The sequence below is a fragment of the Mirounga leonina genome, unplaced genomic scaffold (assembly GCF_011800145.1).
Source record: "Mirounga leonina isolate KUSES-001 unplaced genomic scaffold, KU_Mleo_1.0 Mir_170, whole genome shotgun sequence".
NCBI lineage: Eukaryota > Metazoa > Chordata > Mammalia > Carnivora > Phocidae > Mirounga > Mirounga leonina.
In genome coordinates, this window is record NW_023270433.1 from 32,477,605 (window position 1) to 32,502,639 (window position 25,035).

At 47.2% G+C, this 25,035-nt stretch overlaps 1 protein-coding gene across 1 annotated transcript; it reads right to left on the reverse strand.

Moving 5' to 3' along the window:
- Positions 1-3,749: 3,749 nt before the first annotated feature.
- Positions 3,750-5,428, reverse strand: FOXE1 (forkhead box E1). Its single transcript, XM_035016671.1, has one exon. It carries the CDS (start codon positions 5,426-5,428, stop codon positions 4,316-4,318), a length of 1,113 nt encoding a protein of 370 aa, XP_034872562.1. The 3' UTR covers positions 3,750-4,315.
- Between the last annotated feature and the right edge of the window lie 19,607 nt (positions 5,429-25,035).

Here is a 25,035-nt window from a genome sequence, read left to right on the forward strand (position 1 = left end):
TCGGAAAGTACACCCCGGGGAGGAGATGAAGTGAGATGAAGTGCTGCACCCCCTCCTTCCCCCCTCGCAGCCCAGCCCTCTCCTCTGGGCAGCCAGAGCCTCAAAGTAGCACTGTATCCCTGGTTGGGGCTCTTGGTCAGAAACCTGACTCCTGGAAGTTACTCTGGGATCTGGAGGCTCCTGGAAGTTACTCTGGGGTCTCTGATCTCGACAACATAACACATTTTTCTCATTTCTCTAAATTTCTCCCTCTTTGCCTAGGGCATATGAATCACCTGAGGGTCTTGCTGAAATGCAGGTTCTGGTCCAAAGATCTCGGGTAGGGCCTGAGATTCTGCATTTGTAGTGAGCTCCCAGGGGATGTCCATGCAGCTGGTCTATGGCCCACACTTGCAGTTGCAAGTCTTCAGTCTCTTTTGTTAGACAACAAAAATGGGGGAGAAAAAAAAAGATGGGGAGCGCATCCTGGCCCTTGCATCCGGGATTCAAGTGACCCAGAAGTGACCCAAGTGACCCAGAACAGAGAAGTTCAAGAATGTGAGAGTAAAAGGGACCTGCCACCTAGTTTTGTAGATGGTAAAAATGAGGCCTACTCAGTGCAGGAAGGAACTTGTTCAAGATCTCACAGCCTTTCAGTGCAAAAGTTGATACTTAGGCCTCCTGTATAGGAAAAATAAAAAGGAAAACTAGAAGATACTCATTGAGGTGTTTGCTGTGCTTTCTCTGGGCAAACCATGGATTCCTTTGATTTTTTTCTTTCTAACTTGTTTTTTGTTTGTTTTGTTTTCTTTTCTTTTACAATGAAGATGTACCAATTTTTGTAATAAAAACATTTAATAAAAGAAAATTCTCACAAAGTTTTTAGTAAATGAGATTTTGTTTATGAACTGTGCTGGGTAAACTGTAACAATACATCAGCTTCATGTCATGGGTGTGTAATTCAGCTTAAACTATCCCGAATTTATTTCAACGACGTTACTCTTTACTCCTCTGGGCACACGAATCACGGAGATGGGGAAGAAGGCCAAAGCCGGTTACCACCCACAACCACCGCTAGCAGCTTCTTGCTCCCCTTCGCCTCTGTGTCGGGACACTTCCCCCAAACACTGGCCGCGGGAATCTTTCCCCTTAAACTAGGGGAAAAGTTTCCCTAATCCGTTTTCGTAGTAAACGACCTCAGGCCAAGTCTGCTTTTGTTGCTGGTTTCCTAAGCTTAATTGCAAGCAAAGTTAATTTGAAAGAAAATAAATGTTACAGCTCTGGGGCGAATTCTAATGAGCCTTGGGCAATTAGGGAAGAACGCATCTAATTACCCACAGCCCAGGGGCGCCTGCACACGACGCTGGGAGTGCAGGGCCCAGAGAATGGCAAACGATTTTTCTAATTTCACAATAGGAAGAAGAAAAAATAAAGAGAAACGCACCTCCCGTTTCTGAGCCCCCAGATGGGGGAACAGGGAGGTTCTGTTCCACGGTTTGGGGATTCTTAGAGTTGGAATGTTCCAAGACGCTGCAGTGAAATGTTCTCAAGATCTAGAGTCCCGCGGACTGCAGGGTCTGCCCGCGACCCCGTCTGCGCAGCGTCCGTTCCAGGCAGGCCGGGTGGCGCTCGAGCTTCGGTGTCCGAGGCCCACGAGAGGCGGAGAAGCGCTGACGCTCTGTCTTCAACCCCTTGATCCCAACCAACCCTTGCGCGTCTCCCAGTCTCTCCCGGCTGGCTCCGGCTGCACACACCCAGTTCCCTGCTCCCGGTGTCCTCCCTCTCCGGGCACAAACCCTCTTCTCGGGCATAATCTCACCTGATGTCCTAGTTGACAAAGGGCGGAAGGGGGGAGAAGACGCATTCACTTTCCCACCCCATCTTTCTCGCTCCCGGAGCTATACCGCGACGCTCCAGGAGGCTTCGGGATATGGTGGCGCTTTCAAAATTAAAGCCTCTCCTCCCTCCTGTGCCCAGCACTTTATAATTCACAAAGGGCTTTTCATCTCTCTTGTCTCCTTTAACTTAAGGAGGACTCTCTCAGGTGAGGGTCACAAATTCCCATTAACAAATTGGACAGTGGAGAAAAAGGGACTTAAGGTTAATGGCCAAAGCACTGGTCTTGGTAACTAAAAAAACAAAGGGTCAACTCCTGCACTAACTGGCATATAGACCACCCTTCCCCAGCCCAAATACCACAGCTGGGCTCTTGCCAGCCAAGGACAAAACTCCTGGGTGGAGGGCTCTCAATATTCCGGCTACTGCCAACTAGGCAAAGCATCTTGACTTCTGGGCTGGGAGAGCCAGACTGTCGAGCTGCACATGGAGAACCTTTGAATTTCATACCTGCGATGGAGATTAGAGAGGCCCAACACCTAGACTTTCGCAAGGTTCAGGCTGGAACCTGGACCCACTGGCAGCAAGGTCAGCACTCCAGCTGCCTCCTGCCTCCAAATGGTCATTTACCATCACTGAAGTCAGGAAGGGCCAGCATCTAGACCTGTAGAGTCCAATACAGTAGCCATCAGCCACAAACTGCTACTGAGCACTTGGCATGTGGCTAGTCCAAATTTAGATGAGCTGCAAGTGTAAATGCACTCCAGATTTTGGAGATTTAGTATAAAAAAAGTAAAATATCTCCACAATTTATATACTGATTTGATGTTCAAGTGATAGTTTGGATATATCGGGTTAAATACAATATATTAATCTCAACTGTTTTTTTATTTTATTAATATGGCTACTGGAAAATTTTAAATTACACATGTAGTTTGCATTATGTTTCTATTGGACAGTACTGATTTAGACAAATACCCGTCTGGGCGGAATCACATTCACATGTCTTTGTGAACAAGATAGAGCAATTCCCAAAATTAAAAATAAAAATTACGAATGGTTTTCAGTCTTCTTTCTCACACAACCCCCACCCCTTCCCTAGCAAGTTAACTACACAGAAAGGGGCTGAGTTTCTCTTGCCAGAACTCACTTGATCAAAGATTTTTATTAAAACAGTTCGTCAGAACCCTTGGGTTTATCTGAAAGCTGCACACCGCGCCTCTGGAGTATTTAACACTGGAAATGTTCACTCCAGAATAAAAACTTACAAGATCTCTCAAGAGAACAGTGGGAAAGTGGTTGGACTTTCTCTGATTTTAGTCAGCTTGATGCTTACAAATGGATACAAAACAAAGTGAAAAATCCAGTTTCTTTCTAAAGCTTACTTCACTGACAGTCCCAATTATTTTTTCTCTTTCCTTTTCACAAGGCAGAGGGTGCCAGGGGTGGAAGAGCTAGCTCCACCAACTAAAAGCTGTCACCAAAGGGATCCCCTGAGTCCTGTGGTCTCTTTGAATTTTAGTTTGCCAATTTGGTCCAGGGTTGCTTAATGAAAAGAAACAGTGGCCAGTGGACAAATTTATTTTTACCTGCCTCATTGGAAAACCAAATTTATGACCTAGCAGTAACAGCTACCAAATGATCAGCACATTATGCTCAAAAGATTCAAGAAATTATAATATAATTGCTGCCTGGAACCAATCCAGAGACTTTAGGTTAGGCGCTTGCCATGAGCTCTGTTCTTGGGAATAGGGTTAGGCCCTGGGTGGCCCACCGATGCTGCCAAATATGCAGGGCGGCATCTAGGACGATGGGGCCCTTAAAGATAACACGGGAGTCGAATCCTGCAGCCCTCTTGTCTAACACATGGGGAAACTGGGAGTGTGGGCCATGAGACTAAGTCACACTAGAGCTGAGGCACTCACGGTCCAGACTAAGAGCCAGGTCTGCAGTTCTCAGAGGCAGGGAAAACCAGCCCCAGGTCAAACGGAGCAGAGAGATTTCCCCCATTTTGTTTTGGTGTTTGTTAAAGGAGGGAGGCTACTTCTTTTGCAAACTCATTCTCCGCACCTTAAGGAAGGTGCTACTGGAGCCGTTTGTTGTAGTAACCTAATCAAAGGCACAAGAAGCAGAACCGTGTAAAAAGCCCAGAGTTTCTTCCAATACAGGGAAGAGTGAAGGCGTGATTCCCCACAATGTGGATCCTAGACTCTGTGGGCACTACGCTGCGCCCCCATTATCGCCAAGGACCCTCCCCATGGAATGTCAGAAACGCATGTCCTTTGGAGCTTCGCCTTGAGGGTCCTTTGTCCCAGTCCGTGGGCCACCGCAGCCCCTCCCCACCTCCTCCCGCTTCCAAAGCGAACCGGGTGTGTATGTGGTGCACCGGTCCCTTCCACGTGGCTCTCAATCCTCTCTCCAGTTCTGTTCTCAGGTCTCGGGGAAACTCAGTTCGTGTGGACAGCCGAGGTATCTAGGAATTTTCGACTGTATGCTGGGTTCACATGGCGGACACATATCGATCCACACCGCCAGGATAGGCAGTCGCGTGGCGAGCATGGTAGGTGCCTCCACTGCCCCCTCCGAGCTGCCCACCAGGATTATAGCAGGGCCCCAGAGCTCCGAACTGGCCGGGCGATGTGCGCCCATAGAAGTCCACTGCGGCTTCGACGCCCCCACTGCTGCCACCCGCGGAGGGCGAGGCGGGCCCCGCCAACCGGCCAGCCGCCGCAAAGAGGGCACTGCCCGCCCCTTGCGGGTACGCGCCATCCGGGCCCGCGTAGGCGGCCGCATAGGCGGAGGGGTTGGCAGGTCGGGCCCCAGCGCAGCCGGCAGGCTGGTAGCCGGTGGAGGCGGCGGAAGCGCCGCCCGAGGCAAAGGCGCAGGAACCCGCGGGCCCCGACGGCGCGGGGCCCAGTTCAGGACTGAGCGGCCGCTCAGGCACCAGGCCGAAGACCCGGCACGGTCCTGGCGACGCAGCGGGGTAGTAGACCGGGGGCGGCGGGGCGAGCGACGGCGGGGCATAGCCTGCGTAGACGGCGCCCGGGTAAGGCGGGCGGGCAGCGGGCACCGCGCCCGGGAAGATGGCGGCGGCGGCGGCGGCAGCGGCAGCGGCGGCGGCGGCGGCCGCGTCGTGCATGTAGGCTGGGTAAGTGGAGAGGTCCGAGCGCTTGAAGCGCTTGCGGCGGCGCAAGAAGCTGCCGCTCTCGAACATGTCCTCGGCGTTGGGGTCGAGCGCCCAGTAGTTGCCCTTGCCTGGGCGGCCGGCCTCGCGCGGGATCTTGAGGAAGCAGTCGTTTAGCGTCAGATTGTGGCGGATGCTGTTCTGCCACTTTTTGGGGTTGTCGCGGTAGAAGGGGAAACGCTCCGTAATGAACTTGTAGATGCCGCCCAGCGTGAGGCGGCGCTCCGGCGCGTGCGCGATGGCCATGGCAATGAGCGCAATGTAGCTGTAGGGTGGCTTTCCGCGCTGCAGGGGGCGCTTCCGCCGACGCCCGCCCGCGCCGCGACCCGCGGCCTCCGCCGGGACGCCGGGCCCAGCCTCACCGCGCTCCTCCTTCACGGCCGCCAGCGCCTCCGTCTGCGGCGGCGGCGGCCGGCTCTCAGCCGTCATGGCGCAGCCGTCCCGCGTCCCGGGGTGTCCCCGCCGCCCGCTGCTGTCGAGGGGCGGGAGCGGGCTTGGAAGGCTGTGGGGCTGGGCTGCAGGGCCAAGGGAGCGGGCGCTGGGCCCCACTGCGGAGAGCTCTGGGAGTCCTCGCGGGCTGGCACTCGGAGCACAGCTTCCCCAGCAGGGGTGCTCCGGAGGCTTGCTGCCCTCGGTTTCCGGGCTGGCTCAGTGCAGACAGAGGCTCAGGAGTGTCCCGCCCACCGACGGCTCTGCTCGTGTTCTGGAGCTCGAGGCCAGGCGCCGGCAGCGCTGTTGGGACCGGGACTAGGTCCCGGTCGCGGGCTGAAGGGCCCTTTGCGCGCTGGTGCCAGACGGTCGAGCAAGCGGTCCTGGGGCTGGGGCGCCCGCAGCTGGTCTGTGCTTCCCGCTGATCTGAGGCTAACCGTCGAGGTCGTGCGCCCAGAGGAGGCTCCGGGCCCGAAAGCCTGAAGCGAGGGCAGTTAGTACAGGCGTGGGGCACTCCGGTGGGGGCTGCCTAGGCTGCGCCTCTGCGGCCCAGCCTGCGGAGGGCAAGGAGGCGAGGTGCAGGAGTGGTGCGGGCCAGGCGGGTGGGCCGGCGACTGTTCCTCTCTTCAGCGTTGGCCTGCGGCCGCCGAAACTACAACTGAGACGCTCCCTAGCACACACCCGGACCGGCTCCTCCCTCCGCCGGCTTCTCCTCCTTAAAGGCGCCAGGAAGCTTGGGGCGGCGCCCCGTGCCCGCCCGCCCCCCGACTGCCCGCCCCCTGGGCCCGGGCTCACCTCCGCAGGTGGGAGCAGCTGTGGAGGCGCGGCGGGAGCTCCACAACGTCAGAGCGGGGAGGGCTCTCGGAGATCGCCGGGGCTGGCCTCCCCTGCGCGCCGACGGGGGTACTGAGGCCTGGAGAGGCCAGGGACTGACTCGGGAGACCTTGGCGCGGGAAGTCAGCGCTTCTGGACTTTACCAGCCTCTGCAGAGCGCTGGGACCCGCAGGTGAAAAGGACCGGCTCGCTTCACTTTTTTTTTTGTCGGGAAAGGGTGAGAAATGGCCGAGGGGGCGCTTGGTTCTTGTGGGGGCAGGGCATGGGGAAGGGAGAAGACCTTACAGTTGGCTGGCTCTTAAGTTATTTCAAGGATGCTTTTCAAACCCCAGTCAAAGCTGCCTTGCCCATTGCCCATCCAGTCCCTCATCTTTCAGACGAGGATTCCTAGGCCCGATAGGGGAGGTGACTTGCCCTAGCCTCACCTCTGCAGCTTAACGGAGCCTCACACCTGCGTCTCTGTCAGGACTGCGCTTCGCCTGCTCTGTGCCGGAGGCAGCCACTTTCTCTCTTTGGGTCCCAGGTTTCTCGACTGCACGGAGGGTTTGCACCTCGAGAGACCTTCCGTTGCCAATATTTAGGGAAAGCTCCCTCCCCATCACCTGTCTTTGGGTGACCCGGGACCCCTGTATATAGCGGAAAGTGGCGCACAGCTTAAAGAGGATGAAGGCTAGGCTTCTGTTCTCTCGTGGTAACCTCCTCCTCCAGTTCGCTCCAAGTGGCTCCCAGAACCCCCAGGGGCAGCCGAGCAGCCCCTTCCCGCAGAGGGCGCAAGGGCTGCGAGAGGCTGGGACCGAAGTATGGGCGCTCCAGGAGGGCGCGTCTCCCGGGGAAGGGGCGGGCAGAGGGGATCCGTTTGCTTCGCGGGTGTCCGGTTTCTAAATTCGTTTCCGTCCATACTCCAAGGCGGGACCCCCGGCCTCACCCGAGACGCCCTGCTAGTCTGGGTTCGCTTTGTGGTCTTGCGCAGGGAGACCTTGGGCCTGTCCTTTCTCTGAAGCAAGGCCTCAATTTTCTGCTCTGTGAATTGGGGGCGGGAGGGCAGATGCGTATCTCGCAGCCCTTTCTTCTGCCTTTAGGAATCCGGGCCTTGGCGCCGACTCCAGAGGTTCCAGCCGAGGTGCAGCTTTGCGCGGCGCTGTGGATGTAGGGCGAGGCGGAGCGAGTCTCAAGAGCGCGGGCGGCAGGGCCTTCAGGGATTTTAGCCGCGTCCTTCGTGGCGGCGAGCTCACTGTAGGTTCCGCCCCGCCGAGCATTGGGGCAACTAACTGCCTTCGGTAGAAAGAGGCAGAGAACCCAGATCCTCGCTCCGCCGACCCGGGTTTGGAAGCAGTTGCACGGTTTGCATGAAGACCTTCCTCAGCGGATGGGTGCTTGAACGACTGGAGAGGGGCTTTTTCACTCGTTCAGCAAAACTTTCAGTTTCCTTCTTCCAAAGTAAAGAAATTGCGAAAATCCAGATTTCACCCTGTTATGTTTTTGCAAAAGGAAAAAAAAATGTTTAAATTTCTTTTAATTTAGCCAGATTACATCATGGCAGTCTTTCAGTGCTGGATTTTGTGGTTCTCTGTATTTCCAAAATTCTAAGATTCAGATTTCCAAATTTTTAATTTTGGATCACTATCCTAACAAGTTTTCATAAATCAAATAATGCGATTCTGTAATTCTAAGAGTCCATGACCAGAAGTCTAAATTCTTCGACTGTAATTATATTCCTATGACTTTACGCTTCTGGTCAAAATGTGAAAGTGAATTCCTCATATTTTGAGATGCTGGGGACTAAGATTCTATGCCTGAAAATATGATGCCACTACTGGGAACTGCAGCTTCCTTAGTTTTTAGATATTTTCACAGCTCTGAGGTATATATTACTTAATTTTAATTCCTTTCCAGGAATGTCTGATTAGAAGATTTGGGTCGCATAAATGTACTCCTCTCTTCTTCCTTAATTCCGAAATGTCGGTACTGGAGCCACTCTTCTGTAACGCGAAGACTCTAATTCTGATAATTCTTACAATAGTTGTGAACGTATGCTTTAATGATTGGTCCCCTGACTTTATGATTCTTTACTTTTAAGCTCCAATGATTATGGTTAGAAGCCTCATGTCTCAGGGTTTCTTGATCCTCAATGTTTTGTGTTATGAACCCATTCTTCTAGAATTCTGATTCCTTTTTCTCAGACTTTGCTGCTACAGAGCTGCACCTGTGCATCAGACCAAGCATTAGCATCCTGAGATTATTAATTCCTAAGGTCAAGATTTTCATGAACAAAGGGTCCTAAAGATTCTATTCCATAGATGTTTTATTCTAAGAATACATTTCAAAATTCTGTACTTTGAAGATTCTATAAATCCATGATGCAAAATTTGAAGTAAATGATTTGATGAATGAACTGGGACAGTTTACCGTTTGGATCAAAACTATGCAAATAGATTCCTCTCCATGCCAGGGCATTTCTTTGCTTTTCTCTGGTCAAGTCCTCCCTCTTCTCTGGTGCAGTGTTCCATAACATTTGTGGGGGTAGCAGATGCCACTGAGAACCATTTGAAAGCCATAGAGTGGGTTCCAGCCCCTGGGAGGTTATTCTCCTGGTTTAGCAGGGGTCGGTTGGTGTTGATGTGGGCAGGTGCTGGGTGATTTCCATCTCCTTTGCACCTGCTTCCAGCCCTGAACATATCCCCAGCATAGACCTTTGGAAAAACCTATTTTATGTTCAATTTTTAGGCAGAGGGGAGGAATGCTGGTGATCTGTAGAAAACCTTGCCGCTCTTCTCCCAACAACTACTTTCCTGAGTTTTGAACTGCCCTCAGCTTTGAAGTGCTCTTAGAGAGTTCGTAAATATAAAGGAGGGGATCCATGGAGTTATGGGAAATTCCTCCATATCCCTTGACCCAGATGCCCTTCATGCAGATGCAAAGGTAACTAACTCTTCTGCCTAATGAAATCTTGGAAATACAAGTTGGAAGGAAACTGGGCCCAGATTGCCCAAGGGACTTGCTTAAAGTCTTGCAGAGGAGGTTCTGTGCTGAAAGGGAAATTCGGGTCTTGGGCTCCTTACCTTCTGGGCCCACAGCCTCTTTACCTTTTCCTGAGCTCTCAGAGCCTCAGTTGTGCTTACTGGCCTGGGCTGGGTCACTCTCTTTACCAAGTGACAGTGGAAACTCCAGACCCCGATGCTTGCAAATCAGATCCAAGAATCTTGGGACAGCGGGAACACAGTGAGCTCTCTTTGGTTTACTCTGGGACAATCGGTCATGATCAGCAGGCTGTATGGCTTCAGAGAGCATCAGACAAAACACTGCCGCAGAGGGGGTCCCGTGTCACAGTGAGCCCAGCCAAGGAGAGTTGCAGTGCTGCTGAGTGAGAGCTGTGACTACAGCTAGCTCATTACTGGCCCAGCGGCCTTGAGCCATCTGCTTCTCTTTAAGACCTCAGTTTCCCCATCTGTGAAGTAGGGGATCCCCTACCTGTCGCCCCTCTTCCAGAGAGTCGAAAGAATGGAGCAGGACGCATCGCTGACCCGTGATTGTTTTCTTGCTTTTAAATTGTTTTCAGGGCGAAACTTGAACCGTGGGGGGCGGGGGGTGGGGGAGCTGCTGGGGGAAAGTCAAGTCGTTCTCACTCCTGGGTGGAGATAAGACACCTCGAAGAAGTAGCGGTTGATTAAAATGTTTTCTGCAGCTTCGCCCAGGATTTTAAGATTTTGAGGGCCTTCGGGTGTGGCCTTTTTCCGTGAGTAGCCTGGCTCAGGAACCCCCGGAGCTCGGTCGGGGCCACACGGCTTTGAGCGCTTCTTGCCAGTGGTTCACTTAAACGCCCTGAACGCAGAATTCTGGTCACTCTCGGAGACAGATTGCAGGAACTAGGGCCCAGAGGGGTGCCTTCTGCTTCCTGCCACCCTGCTTGGGCTAGCACTCAACCAGCTTCCCGGCTCCCCGCGAGGAAGCGCCTCTCGTCTTTCTGGCTCCCAATCCCTGCTCCGGAGTCTTCTCCCAACCCTTCCCGCGAGTCCCTGGAGCCGGGAACTCCGGAGCCGACTCAGACATCCAGGAGGTGTGCGGCGCGGCGAATAGGGCAAGCCGACTCCAAGAGGGCGCGGACTTTTCCCTCCGCGCACGGCGAGTCTGGGACAAAGCCGAGCCTGAGCTCGGGTCTCGACCTTGCCCCCACCCCAGGTTAGCTCTGTCACCTGTTTCGGGCGCTCAGCAAGCGCTCCCAGCCAGGGACCGAGGACCGCAAAGCGCGATCCCTGAAGCCTCAGACCCAGCCGGCCACCGGACTGGCAAGAGCTCGGCGGTGGCGGTCGCCTCTCCTGAGAAAGCCGAGTCCCCGTTCGGAGGTGGCGACGAGAGCTAGACCCTGGGGCTTCTCAGTGTGGCGGGTAGGCGCACGTCGCTTAGATTCTGGCGCAGGAGGAGACCTCTGTGGATCGTCCGGCGTCCGGGTTTCTTAGATTTTCCGTGCTCTATGCACGGCTTTGGGACTCGGAGAAACCCGCAGTTGACATGGAAAATTATGGATGTTTATGTCTGGAGATAGAGTTCCTGGTTTGCAAGACAATCTCAAAAGGGCTGATAATTACTCCCCTTTCCTGGAAATGCACTAGACAATATTCTAGTTCAACCACCTGGGGCACACAGGAAGATCCCGTGACTGGTTCCCCACTGCCGGCCAAGCTAGGCCTAGGAGATTGGGATCCTTGGTGTCTCCTGTAGGCTGGCGTTGGAGCCCATCAGGATGACTCGCCCTAGAGCTCCATCCAGGTCCCGGGCTGCGGCTGAGCGCGTCCAGTCCTGGGCTGCCGGCTGAGCGCCGGGCTAGGGGTGATTAGAGCTTGGCGGGGTTCCCCAGACAGGTCGCCTTACAAACCCAGCACCACTGGCAGGCTGGTTGCTCAGGACCCAGGGTGCAAGGCAGGCCATGGTCTGGGGAGCTGGAAGATACTTGTACCCCTGGGGCATGTGCAGGTGGCTTCTTTCCTTAGGGCATTTTGGGGCCTCTGTCTATCTCCAGGCCTGGGAGTGTGTGTCTCTCTGGTCTCCCCCTCTGTCTTTCTGCCTCTTGTGTGTGAGTAGGTGCGTACCTGTCCTCCCTTTCTGGGCACGTCTGTTCAGTCACTCCCAAAGAAAGCTGGCTGGTGGGAAGTGAGGGGTTCTGCACACTTCAGCCAGCGCCAGGCTGCCCACACCCGTGTCTTCCCTCCCAGAGGATGGTGTGGACAATGGCAAGGAGGGATGGAGGGATGTCCAGCTAGGAGGATGCTGCAGCTGGTGGGAATCCTGATCCTTAGCCTTTCTGGCCAAGTGCCTCTCAGAGCCCTCTGCTCCCTTCCCTCTGCTGAGCCTGGCCTGAGGAGAGGGGACACAGGGTTACCTGGTGCCAGCCATCAGACAAGTCTAAAGCATCAAACAGTCCTCAGCAGGGCACTCCCACTGTCTGTCTCTGCATAAACCAGGTCACTTGGCTGCTTAAAATCCTCAGTGGCTCCCCTTCATCCAAGGCAAGATCAAGTGCCTCGTTTCCTGGCCTGGCAGCAGTTCAGGGCCCTCCCTGCACAATGCAGCCCCTTCCCACCCCTTCTCTCTCCCTTGGTCTTCACTGCCCCCAGCTTCAGTGTACTTCCACCAAGTCTTCTCCAGTTCCTTTGCATAATAAGTTCATGCCCTCAGCCTGGGGAAGCTGCCCCCTCTCCCTACCTCAGCTCAAATGTCTCTTCTTCTGGGAAGTCCTCCCTTATCTGCCTGAGTAAGTGAAACACTCCCTTTTTGAACCTGCCCCAGCATGTTTGGATTTTGGCACTTGTCACATGTTTTGTGGTGTAATGATTTGGTTATGTGACTGTCTCTGTTCTTCTCTGGGAGCTCCTTAGTGGCAGGAACTGGGACTTCATGCAACTGGGCATCCAGGTCACCAGCACAGGGCCTGGCACAAAGCACGATGTGGCCCCGCTATGAGATCCAGTTACTGAGAGTTACCCCAGTCCAGGGTCAATTCCTATCTCTGCCTCTTCCTAGCTGTGTGACCTTTGGCCACTTACCCACTCTCAACCTCAACTTTTCGATCTATAGAATGGGGATGATACTAATGTCATAAAACAGTTGTGAAGGTTACTAATATTGCAGTACTCTTCTATGTGCAGACACTGTTTTAAACCCTTTACATACTTTAAATACACGAATGTATCAGGACACCGGCAAATCTCAGGCCTGTCACTAACGGGGCTTTGGGGTATATTCAGGAGAACAGACAGAGCACTGGATCTGAAAGGCATGACTGGATATGCCATCTAGGCAGCTGTGTGGCTACAGAAAGAGGGGTCCCCCAGGTGATAAACAGGACATGAGAGAGGGTGAAACTTAGGGCCTTGGGTTTGCATGCAGCCTTGGTTTTTCTGCCCAGGCAGATCTAGCCCAACCTTTTGGCGGGAGGGTTGGGGAAGGCTTCAGCATTGGGCTGGGTATATTCAGAGGCATATTCTTTAGTCCTGAAGCTGTCCACTTGCTCCACCCATAGGGTAGCATTCCAAGGGCTGCGGGGCTGGTTAGGGGATCTGGGCTTGCCCCCCTGAAGTGTGTTTGGACATACTCCAAGAGTAGGAAAGAGGTGAGAGGCTGGTGCTGGGGTCCCATTAGGGGGTCCCACCTTCTGTGGGTGGTGTATGTGGCTTTCTGTCTTCCCTGAGCTCTGGCCAGGCCAGACTAGCCCCAGGTGGGGTAGCCAAATGGACTGCGGGAACTTGGCTCTGTGGAGTAACACAGTAGTGAAGCCTCTCGCAGGCTTCGATTACTTCCTTTTTCAACGTCCTCACTTTCTGATAGAGGCCAGCTATTTCCTGTTTGTGGTTTGTGGAGCTGCCTCTGATTGTGGAGGCAGTTTTCTGGCCAGGGATCATTGGCATTGGCTTTACCCAATGAATAAAGGGCCCAAACTCAGGTAAGGAGCTCTACCTCCTTTTCCAGGTTCGCTTTGCTGACCACCTCCTAGTCCGCCTCCCTTGGGAACTAGGTTTCTGTTATTTATGGTATTGAAATAACCTAAACAGACTGGCAGCAATGGAAGATTTTCACTGAGAAGAAAAGAGTGTGTCCTTCACATCACACCCTAGTTCTGTTCAGCTTTTTGGCCATGATTTAGAAGACACAGAAGGCAAGCTGACTGAGCTTGTGGCTGACCACACTGCGGTGCTGATGCTGGTAGCTGATGGAGGCAAGACTCACAATAATCACCAGGTTGGGAGAGGGAGCCAAACCAACAAAGGAGATATTTTTAAAAGTGTTATAAAAACATTGTAACATTACAGGAGACAAAACAGGAAGAAAAAGTCACTCACATGCCAATTACCTATCAATCACCTGCTAGGTTTTCCTGTGTTCTGGTTTTTCTTCTCCTTTGTGTTCTTACCACATGTATGTCTGTTTGCATAGGTATAATCATAGTGTAAGCACAGTTCTGTAGGCTTCGCCCACAACGCATTTGCATTATTTTGTAAACGTAACTACATGTTACCCCTTACTTTCCATTTTTCATCTACTGTTGTGGGTGAAATGGTCTAGGGTTGACTTAACCCTGTCACACTCTCTGGGCAACTAGGTAATTCTCAATATCTTTGATCTATAAATGTGTTTGTTTAAAGAGCTTTTTATTTCTTTTGAAATAACCTTAAAACAAATTCCTAAGAGTGAGATTTATGGGGCCAGGAACGATTTTATGGATCTTAATATAGTGCTACCAAATTGTCTCCAAGGTATCTTGCAACTCACTACAATCAATATAATTAACATATCCATCGCTCCTGAAAGTTTCCTTGGACCACTTGATTTATATGCTCCCCCCCACCACTATCCGTAGGCAATCACTGATCTATTTATGACACTATATTTTGCATTTAATAGAATTTTATATAAGTGGAAAAACACACTGTGTTCTTTTTGTCTGGCTGCTTTCTCTCAGCATAACTATTTTGATTCTCATCCATGTTGTGATATCAATAGTCAATTCCCTTTTTAAACTTTTTTGCTAAGTAGTATTCTATTATATGGATACACCACAATTTGTTTATCTATTCACTTGTTGATAGACATTTGGATTGTTTCCATTTTTGGCTATTACAAACACAACTGCTGTGAATAGTTGTGTAGAAGTCTTTGTGTGGACGTACATTTTTATTTCTCTTGGGTAAATATCTAAGAGAGGAATGTCTAGGTCAGATGGTAGAGGTATGTTTAGATTTTTAAGAAATTGCCAGACTTTTTTCACAAAGTGGCTGTATTTCGTTCATTTCTCCTAGCAGTATATGAGAATTCTGGTTGCTCTGTGTCCTCACCAATACTTGATATGTTCAGTCTTTTAAAATTTTACCCTTTTTAGGGGTGCCTGACTGGCTCAGTCAGTGGAGCATGCAACTATGCTCCAGTCTCAGGGTTGTGAGTTCAAGCCCTGCGTTGGGTATAGAGATTACTTAGAAAGAAAATCTTTTAAAAAAGTACCTTTTAGTGAGTATGTGCTGGTATCTCTTTGTAGCTTTAATTTGCATTTTCCTCGTGACTACTAATATATTATTTATTGCCGTGTAACAAATTACCTCCAAGTCAGCGGCTTAAGACACCAAACATTTATTATATCACAGTTTCTCTGGATCAGGAATCTGGGTGTGGCTTAACTGGGTGTGCCTAGCAGAACTGACCCATCTGAGCTTGAAACTGCTTTGGAGTAATGCTGATTAGAGGAAAACTGGAGAGAAGAAGTGAAAAAACAAAGGGCTGGAAAAGTGGACAGAAGAAAAGTGAATTAATGGACTGAAAAGAATTATTGTCCAGAACAAGAGAGTGGTTCTTAAATCGATTGTCAGGCTGTAGTTCTCCGACAGGTTGGAGGAGTTTGTTCCTGATGATTCTGGGAAATGGAACATTTGTTGAATAAGGTACCTGTAATTGCGCTTTGAATAGGAGCTATATGTTAGTTCATTTAATCATTCCTCAGAACAGTCCCACTTTACAGATTTAGAAATTGAGATCTGAGAAGTGAAGTAAAACTTGGCCAAGACCATCTACCTGAGATGGATTTGAGCTCCCTCTGTTTCCTGCCAGAGCCTGTGATCTTTTATCACAGTACCCTAGTATATTTGTGTGTTAATATACTTCCAACTCTGCCTCTTGGTGTCCTTTGCCTCCAGGGCCGATGAGAGTTCTCTGAGCAAGTTCTAATGGTCAGTAAGGAGTGCAGCTCCTCTCATCACTTAGGTCTCTAGGTGTGGTAGCCTAGGTGTTGGAGCTTGAGCTGTGTTGCAAAGCCTCCCACCTTCCCCAGGTCTAACAGATTCCAGTGGCCTCTGTAAGGTTGACCTCAGTAAGAGGACTGTAGGTCTTTGCTCTGGCTACCTCCATGAATGATTTTTGCCCCATAATGAAAGTCACTGGTGGCCCAGCCCGAAATGTCCTCTGCCCAGTCAGCACCCCCGGTATAACACCCGTAGACACAATAAATCTTGTATGTGATGCCACTTCAAGTTTTAGCTCCAAGCAGTGAGTGGGTTTGAGAAGGTCCAATCTTCTCTCCAGCCTTAGTTTCTTCAGCTATCTAATCGAGGAGGAGGATCTGGTCGGCCACATTAGAACCCCACAGAAGAGAAGAGTGCAAAGTATGTTTCAGTCTCTAAAAGAACTATGCATGGAGCACCTGGGTGGCTCAGTCATTGAGCATCTGCCTTCGGCTCGGGTCATGATCCCAGGGTCCTGGGATCAGCCCCACATTGGGCTCCGTGCTCAGCGGGAAGCCTGCTTCTCCCTCTCCCACTCCCCCTGCTTGTGTTCCTTCTCTTGCTGTGTCTCTCTCTGTCAAATAAATAAATAAAATCTTAAAAAAAAAAATAAAAGTGCTAGGCATTGTCTATTGATGAAGTCATTCATAGGTCTTGCATTAAAACTGTCACACATAAAATGCAAATCCATTTACAGATGTTACTGAAGTTTTGGTCTTTTTTTGGACATGAAATTCCTCAGTGTTGACAAAAAAGTATATCTACTTACATGTATGTGTGCATGTTTTGAGAATTATGGAATTTATACTCGTTAAGGAAAGGATCCTCACACTCAAAATGATTGAGAAGCACTAAGAGATTCCCTATCATCTCTCTAGCCAGATGGAGTAATACTAAACATATTTAACAACCACAGTGTTTTTCAATGAGTATAAAGTTACAGTTATACAAGATGAGTAAATTACAGAGATCTGCTGTGGGGACATAGTATCTACACTTAACAATACAGTGTTATGAGCTAAAAATGTGTTAAGAGGGTAGGTCTCATGTTAAATGTTCTTTTTAAAAAAAGATTTTATTTATTTATTTGACAGAGAGAGAGAGAGAGTGAGAGAGCACACAAGCAGGGGGAGCAGCAGAGGGAGAGGGAGAAGCAGGCTCCCCACTGAGCAGGGAGCCCAATGTGTGGGGCTCAATCCCAGGACTCTGGGGTCATGACCTGAGCCGAAGGCAGGTGCTTACCCAACTGAGCCACCCAGGTACCCTCATGGTTCATGTTTTTAACACACACACACACAGGAGTACAATAATTCTTTTGGAGGAGATGGATATGTATGCTACTTTGGGGTGATGGTATCACCAGTATATCCATATAACCAAACTCACCAAAATGTGTGCATTAAATATGTGCTATTTTTTGTGTATCTATTATATGTCAATAAAGCTGTTTAAAAAAACCCAAACCAATAAGTCAGGGGTATTGATCAATCAGAATGAATGTACCGGAACGGGGGCCAATCAGAATAAAGGACTGAACTACAGCATCCCTCCCCTCTGGGGTTTCAGGCTTTAACCCTTTAGTTGTAGCATCTTGGGGTTTCCAGGAAATCCCAGGGGAGGTGCTGAGACAACCTGGACAGCGGGGAGCATGGGTGGGGGTGGGGGTGGGAGTTTGGGCAGTCGCTGCTTATCTGTGGGCATCTCAGCATTTCAGTATCTCAGTATTCAGAGATTGCATGTAGGTCATCATTCCAATTGCTGCATGGAGGTAGCATATGATGCCTGAGAACTGGTTTGGACTCTTGCATCCCTGTACAGCTGACTTTCCATGGCCACAAGCCCACCTGGGAGCAGTGCATGGTACCTGTCTGCCCCAAATTTGACTTTAAAATGCTGGGCAGTTTTCCACACCAGTGGTAAACTTGTGACCCTCCAAATCTGGTTATGGTTGAATGAGTTCATCTCCTCTTCACTACCTGTGTACAAGTGAGCTGTGTAAAGGAAAGGAGGCAGAATTTGGGGTCAGGAGTCGGTTCTGGGTTCACAGCTCTTCTGCTTTTTTCCATATGCCTTCTAGGGATGAAATCCTCCTGGATTTCATTCCTGTGACCTGAGTTTTATAGTCAGTTAATGGGATGGTGACATCTGTCCTGTCTCCCTCACAGGGCTGTGTTGAGGTTTAAATGACAGGAAGGAGGGGAAGTGCTTTGCCAACTGTAAAGCACTGTGCACACACGAGTGAGTTTCTGTTCCATAGGCTGGAGGATCTGACTGTTGAGAATGTTGCTTGTCTGCTTCTGATCGAATCAGGGGTTACAGATCTGAATGTTCCCTGACTCTTCTCAAATGTGATCATAATATAGCTTCAGCTTTTTATGGGGAGGGGGAGGGTGGGCTGCAGAAAGTGTGATCTTTCTTTTTCCTTAACTCTGCAAAATTTAGAGCTGACATGGGCTGCTAGAGAGTACCTAATTCATCCTCTTCATTTTATAAATGGGGTCGCTGAGGTCCAGAGAGGGCCAGTGAGTGGCCCAAGGCTACACAGTGAGTTAGTGGTGGAACCAGAACTGGGTTTGATGCTCAGTTCTTTTCATCACAACGTGTGATGTGTCTCATGGCAAACTACTCATTCACATTTTCATTCATTCAACAGCATTACTGTGTCCCTACTAAATGCCGGGCTCTGTGCTGACTGTTTTGGGGGTAGACAAGTTGGGTACGACTCTGCTCTCAAGTTGCATATGACACTGGGCAGAGAATGCCCTTTCCGAGTCCTGAGAGGGGACCAGATAAAGTGTTATCCCTATAGATCTGGCAACCTCTTTGGGAGGTTGGGGTAGTTTTGGAGAACAGTCAAAAAGTGTGGTGAGGAAGCCCAGCGATGCTGACCTAACACCAGTCAACAACCACGCATCTTCATCTGCCTGTCTTACTCAGTTTTCCCCGGCAGCTCACATTGCTGAGGCCCCAAGAAGGGAAGGGATGCGACCAGGGTCACAGAACTGGAAAGTGCCAGTGCCACTTTGAAAACAGGGTGTGATCCCAGGGCCTTGTGGATCTTGTCAACTGGCTCAGTTCAGGTAGAAAGAACATGGGTTTGGGTGCTGAAGAGACCTGGGTTCAAATCCCAGCTCTGCCATCTCCCAGCTGTGTGAGTTTGGGCAAGTTACTATTTTGAGGAGCATTTTCTCATGTGCAAAATATCTGAGATAACAAGATACTTACCTCCCAGGGCTCCTGTGAAGGTGAAATCTATGCCTGAGAGTGGAGCTCCCAGCTAGTGCCCAGCCTGCACTGAGCACCTGATATGTGTTTCATTGCTGCCCTACCAGCCCCTCCTGCGGGCGGCTTGTCAGTAACTGAGGGACCAAGTTCTCCTGGCTCTCTGCACCTGAGTCCTGTGCTTCCATGAGAAAGGCCTGGAAGAGGTTCCTCAGCTGAACTATAATAAGGGCGGGGGCAAAGGTGAGGTTTGCTGAAGGCTCAGGCCTGCAAGTTGGGGCTCTGTCCCCCGAAGTGCTCTCTTGGGCTCTCTCTGTCTCTCTCTCATGGGTGGGGACTCCTCAAAGCTTCCTTAGGCCCAGTTTGGATGCCCAGAGCTGCTGCCATGCCTGACTGCGCGGGGTGTCAGTTTTGCCTCGTTCCTTCTGCATTCCAGCTTCATATGTCAGCACCTCATGAAAATCTTCCAGGTCTCGGCTTTGAATAGCCCCTTGGCTGCCTGGGAGTGAAGAGGCTGCCTCTGTTTTGCCTGTCAAATCATCCGCTTTGTCTGTCTACGGACAGGTAAGCCGGGTCCCCTTACATAATACCGCGGGGGGGCCATCGCTGTCAGGGCTGATCTTGTCCTGCTCAGGCGGAACAAACAGCCATTCAGACCCACCAGCAGAGGCCATGCGTAGCAGGAGCTGCTATTCTTCCCATGCAGTTTGATGACAGGCTCTAAGCAGATGCGGACTGCCCCAGTGGGGAAGGAGCTGAGCTCTGACTTGCCTCTCCCAGCCGCTACAAGTCCTCCTTTCCTAGCTGAGTCAAGCCTTCCAAAGGACTCCCAGGTTCACTCTTGCACTCGCTGGGCATGTGATACAGGGAGTGGGCAAAATGAGAGGGAGACCCTGATATACAGAGAACCTGGAAAACATACTGAGAACCCGATAACCTGCCAGATACCTTCTTCTGCCTTAACTGCTAGGAGACCTGGAACAAACTTAGTACTGGAGGCAATAATGAACTCATCCCAATTGCCTGGTAACATCTTTTTTTTTTTTTTTTTAGATTTTATTTATTTATTCATGAGAGACAGAGAGAGAGAGAGAGAGGCAGAGGGAGAAGCAGGCTCCCAAAGAGCAGGGAGCCCGATGTGGGACCCAATCCCAGGACGCCGGGATCATGACCTGAGCCGAAGGCAGAGGCTTAACCATCTGAGCCACCCAGGCGCCCCAGCTTGGTAACATCTTTTTTTTCTTTAATGTATTTTTTTTATTATGGTAAAATACATATAACATAAAATCTACCCTTAGTGACATCTGGTACATCCACAGTGCCGTGCAACCATTGCCGTTCTCTAGCTACACAACTTTTTCATCACCCCGGAAGGAAACTGTTTACTCATTAAGCAGTCCATCCCTGTTCTTTCACCTTTGAGACAGCACAGGTATCCTTGTGAAGTGAGTAGGGGGTATGGTCTGTAAACACAAGTAATAAAAAAAAAGAAGAGACAAGTCGTAAATTTCATTGCATTAGCTAGACACATTCACTTTTTATTTTATTTTTCTACATTAACTTTTGTTTCCTTTTCTTCTTTGTTCAATTAGGGACTGAGTTATGGCTCATTTCTGATTTGGCTGCGTCATTGCAAATTCCCTCTTTTCTTCTCCCTGCCTTTTCCCTCTTCCTTCTTCCCTTCCTTCAGACTTTCAGATCTATTGTGTCTCTAACCTACCTATCATCTGTCTCTCAAAAATCTGTCTATGAAAAAAAATCTGTCTATGAACTATATATGTGTCTGCCTATCTATCTATCATCTATCCATCTATCCAGCTATCTATCCAATCTATCCATCTATATCATCTATCTGTATCATCTATCTTCCTACTCTCCATCCATCTATCTGTGCCTCTCTTTGTAATCTAGATCATTGGCTCTCAACCCTGAACATTAGAATCACCTGGTAGGGTTTTAAAATCTGTTGCTCAGGTCCCATCCCAGGTCAGTTGAAATGAAAACGTTTGGTGTGGGACCTAGGTAGGCATCTGCATATTTTTTAAAAGTTCTCCCAGGTGATTCTGATGCATAGTGAAGGTTAAGAATTACTCACCTAAATTAACTTCTCTATGATACTTATCCTTTGGCAGAAACTTCTTATTTCAGTTTTGGTCCTCTGTTGGTCTTTTTTTTTTTTTTTTTTTTTACATAAAATGGCTGCTTGCCACACGTGGTGCTGTATAATCTGCCTTTTAACAATATGTATAAACAACTTCCTATGTACTGAAATAGTTTTTAGGAGCATTATCTTAAAGATTGCCTAGTATTCTATTAACATATATAGGTTACATTTATTTAATCAGTCTCCTATTGGGATTTTGATTAGAATTGTATCAAATCTATAAATGAATTAGGGAAATTTTATGTATATTTACGTATGTATATATTACGTATATACATTATGAAATTTATGTATATGTAGACTATAATTTAATTTAAAAGTATGAAATTTTGAACATAGACAAAAACAAACGTACCCCTGGGTACCCATTGCCTATCTCCAACAACTATCAGTCCTATTCACTTCTGTCCCATACATATCCCCATCTTATTCTACAGTCCTATTATTTTGAAACGAACCCCAGACATCATATAAATTCATCTGCAAGTATTTCATTATATATCCCTAAAAGACAGCAAAACTCCAATAACATTGCTGTACCAAAAAAAAGAAAGAAAAGAAAAGAAATTAACAATAATCCCTTAATATCATCAAGGGAAACTTGATGGCTTGTGATGGTTCAAATATCCAAATGTCTCATAAATGTATTTGTTTTATTTTTACATTTTGTTTGGGATTAAAATTTGTTTTATTGTGCTAATCACCCGTAGAATTGTTTTGATTGGTCTTAAGTCTCATTTAATATATAAATTCCCACTCCATCTTTTATTTTTTCCTAGGAATTTATTTGTTGAAGAAACTGGATTGTTGGTCTCGTAGAGTTTCCCACATTATGGACTATATTTTTATGGTGTAGTTTACCTTGTTTCTCTGTCTTCCCCATATATTGGCGGCTAGGGCTAAAAATTTATATGATATTCAGCCTTCCAATTCATGAACATGTTTTACTTATCACTTTAATTTAGGTCTATCAATAACATTTTCTGTTTTTTCTCCATAAAAGTATTGCATGTCTTATTAAGATTATTTCTAATATTTGTTTTGGGGTTTTTTTGGATAAAATTGGAAATGTTAGCTGTTCTTTTTCTTTTTGTCCCCCTTATTGAGATATAATTGACATATAACATTGTGTAAGTCTCAGGTGCACAATGTGATGATTTGATACAAATATGTTGTATATATTGCAAAATGTTCACCATGACTGAGTTAGTTGACACATTCTTCACCACACGTACATACCATTTTTTGTTGTGTTGCTGAGAACATTAAGATCTACTCTCTTAACAACTTTCAAAAATACAATACCCTGTTGTTAATTATAGTTACTATGCTGTACATTAGATCCCCAGAACTTATTCCCCCTCTGAGGACTGGAAGTTTGTATCCTTTGAACAACATTTCCTCCAACCCCTAGCCCCTGGCAACCACCAATCCACTCTCTGTTTCTATGAGCTTGGCTTTTTCAGGTTCCACATATAAGTGAGAGATTATCCAGTATTTGTTTTTCTTTGTCTTAAGAAATGTTAACTCTCCTTAAATTGTCGTTTCTACTTTTTGTTGCTGATGGATACAAATACAACTATTTTTTTTTTAACTTTGATTTTGTATCCAGCAACTGGTTAAACTCTCTTAAAACTCTAATAATTTATTTTAAACTTCTTTGATTTTTAAATATAGAAAATCACATCATATAATTATACAATCATATAATTATATAATTATATAATCTGTGAGTAACACTTTTTTCATATATATTTGTTTCTTCTGTATATATATGTAACCTTTTTTTCTTATTGCTTTCAATACATTAATGAATGGAAGTCATGGTACTGGGCATTCTTGGTTTGATCTCTATGTTAAAAGAATTTTTTAATGTTTCACAATTAAATATTTTATTTTGCTGTAGGTTTTCATTTGTTTTTGGTACACTTATCAGGTTAAGAAGTTTCCCTCTATAACCAGATTTTAGGAAATTTTGTCATAAGTTGGATGTTAATTTTTCAAATGCTTTTTCTCCATCTGTTGAGATAACCACATTCTTTAATCTGTTAATATTAATCTGATTTTTAAAAATATTGAACAACCTTGCATTTTGTGCATAAACCTTGACTGGATTATAACGTGTTATTATTTTTATATATTGTTGGATTTGGTTTGCTAAAAATTTGTTTGGAATTTCTGCATCTAGCTCATCTATAAAGTTGGTCTTTTAATGTTATTTTCAAGCTTTCATATCAAATTATGGTATAATCATAAAATAATTGAGGAATAGTTACTTATTTTCTATTAGAATTATTTTTTCTGGCTAAGTCGGTTAAGCATCTGACTCTTGATTTTGGCTCCGGTCATGGTCTCAGGGTCATGGTCTCAGGGTTGTGAGGTGCAGCTGCGTGTAGTGCTCCCTGCTTATCAGCGGGGAATCTGCCTGAGATTCTCTCTTTCTCTCTCTCTCTGTCCCTCCCCCTGCTTGCACTCTCTTTCTCTCTCTCTCAAATGAATAAATAAATCTTAAAAAAAAAGAATTATTTTTCTTAAGAGTTTGATAGAGTTGCTATTCAAATCTTCTGAGTTTTTTCCCTTTGTAGAAATACTTTCAACACTTAATTCAATGTATTTGATCATAGAACTACTTGATTTTATTTTTCTTCTTAAGTCATTTTTAAAATATTAATAGGCCTTATTTTTTGAAGCAGTTTTAGGTTCACAACAAAACTGAGTGAAAAGTACAGACAGCTCCTAGTACTCCCCATACACCCCCTCCCCAGCCATCCCCACCATTTATATCTCTAGCCAGAGTGGTACATTTGTTATAATTGATGAACCAACATTGACACATCATTATCAATCAAGTCCATAGTTTACATTAGGGATCACCCTTTGTTTTACCTTCTATGAGTTTTGACAACTGTATAAGGACATATAGTTTCACTACTCTAAAAATTCCCTGTGTGGGGGGTTGGAATCCCTTTGTGTTCCACCTATTCATATCTCCCTTCCCCCAACCATGGCAACTATCTTTTTACTGGCACTTATCTTTTTAATGTCCCCATAGTTTTGCCTTTTCCAGGAATGCTATATAGTTGGAATTACACAGTATGGAGTCTTTTTCAGATGGGCTTCCTTCTCTTCATAGTATGAGTTTTCTCCATGTCTTTTCATGGCCTAATGGCTCATTTCTTTTTAGGACTGAATAATAATATTCCAATGTATAGAAATACCACAGTTTATTCACTTACTAAAGGACATCTTGGTTGCTTCCAATTTTGGCAATTATGGATAAAGTTGCTATAAACATTTGTGTTCAGGTTTTTATGCAGACATCAGTTTCAGTCCATTTGGGTAAATATGAAGGAGCATGATTACTGGGTCATATGGTAGGAGTATGCTTAGTTTTATAAGAAACTACCAAACTATCTTCCAAAGTGATTAGTACCATTTCACATTTCCGTGAGCAGTGCATAAGAGTTCCTGTTGCTCCATACCTTTGCTAGTATTTGGTTTTGTCAGTGTTTTGGATTTCTACCATTCTAATATGAAATGGTGTCTCAGTGTTGTTCTAATTTGCAATTCCCTAATGATGTATGATATCACTTGCCATCTGTATATCTTGTTTGTGTGTGTGTGAAGTATCTGTTCAAATCTTCTACCCATTTAAAAAATTGGGTTATTTTCTTAGTGTTGAGTTTTTAAAGTTCTTTGTATCTTTTGGGTAACAGTCTATTATCAGATTTGTCTTTTGCAAATATTTTCTCCTAATTTGTAGCTTGTCTTCTCATTCTCTTATCAGTGTCTTTCACAGAATAGAAGTTTCTAATTTTAATGACATCTGTCTAATTTATCAATTTTTTCTTTCATTGATCATGACTTCGATGTTGTATATAAAAAGTCATTGCTAAACTCAAGGGCATCTAGATTTTCTCCTGTGTTATCCTCTAGGAATTTTATTATTTTGCATTTTACACTTTGGCCTATGATCCATTTTCAGTTACCTTTTGTGAGGGATGTAAGGTCTGTGTCTAGATTCTTTTTTTTTTTTTTTTTAACATGTGGATGTCCAGTTGTCCCAGCATCATTTGTTGAAAAGACTATTCTTTCTCCATTGAATTGCCTTTGCTCCTTTGTCAAAGATC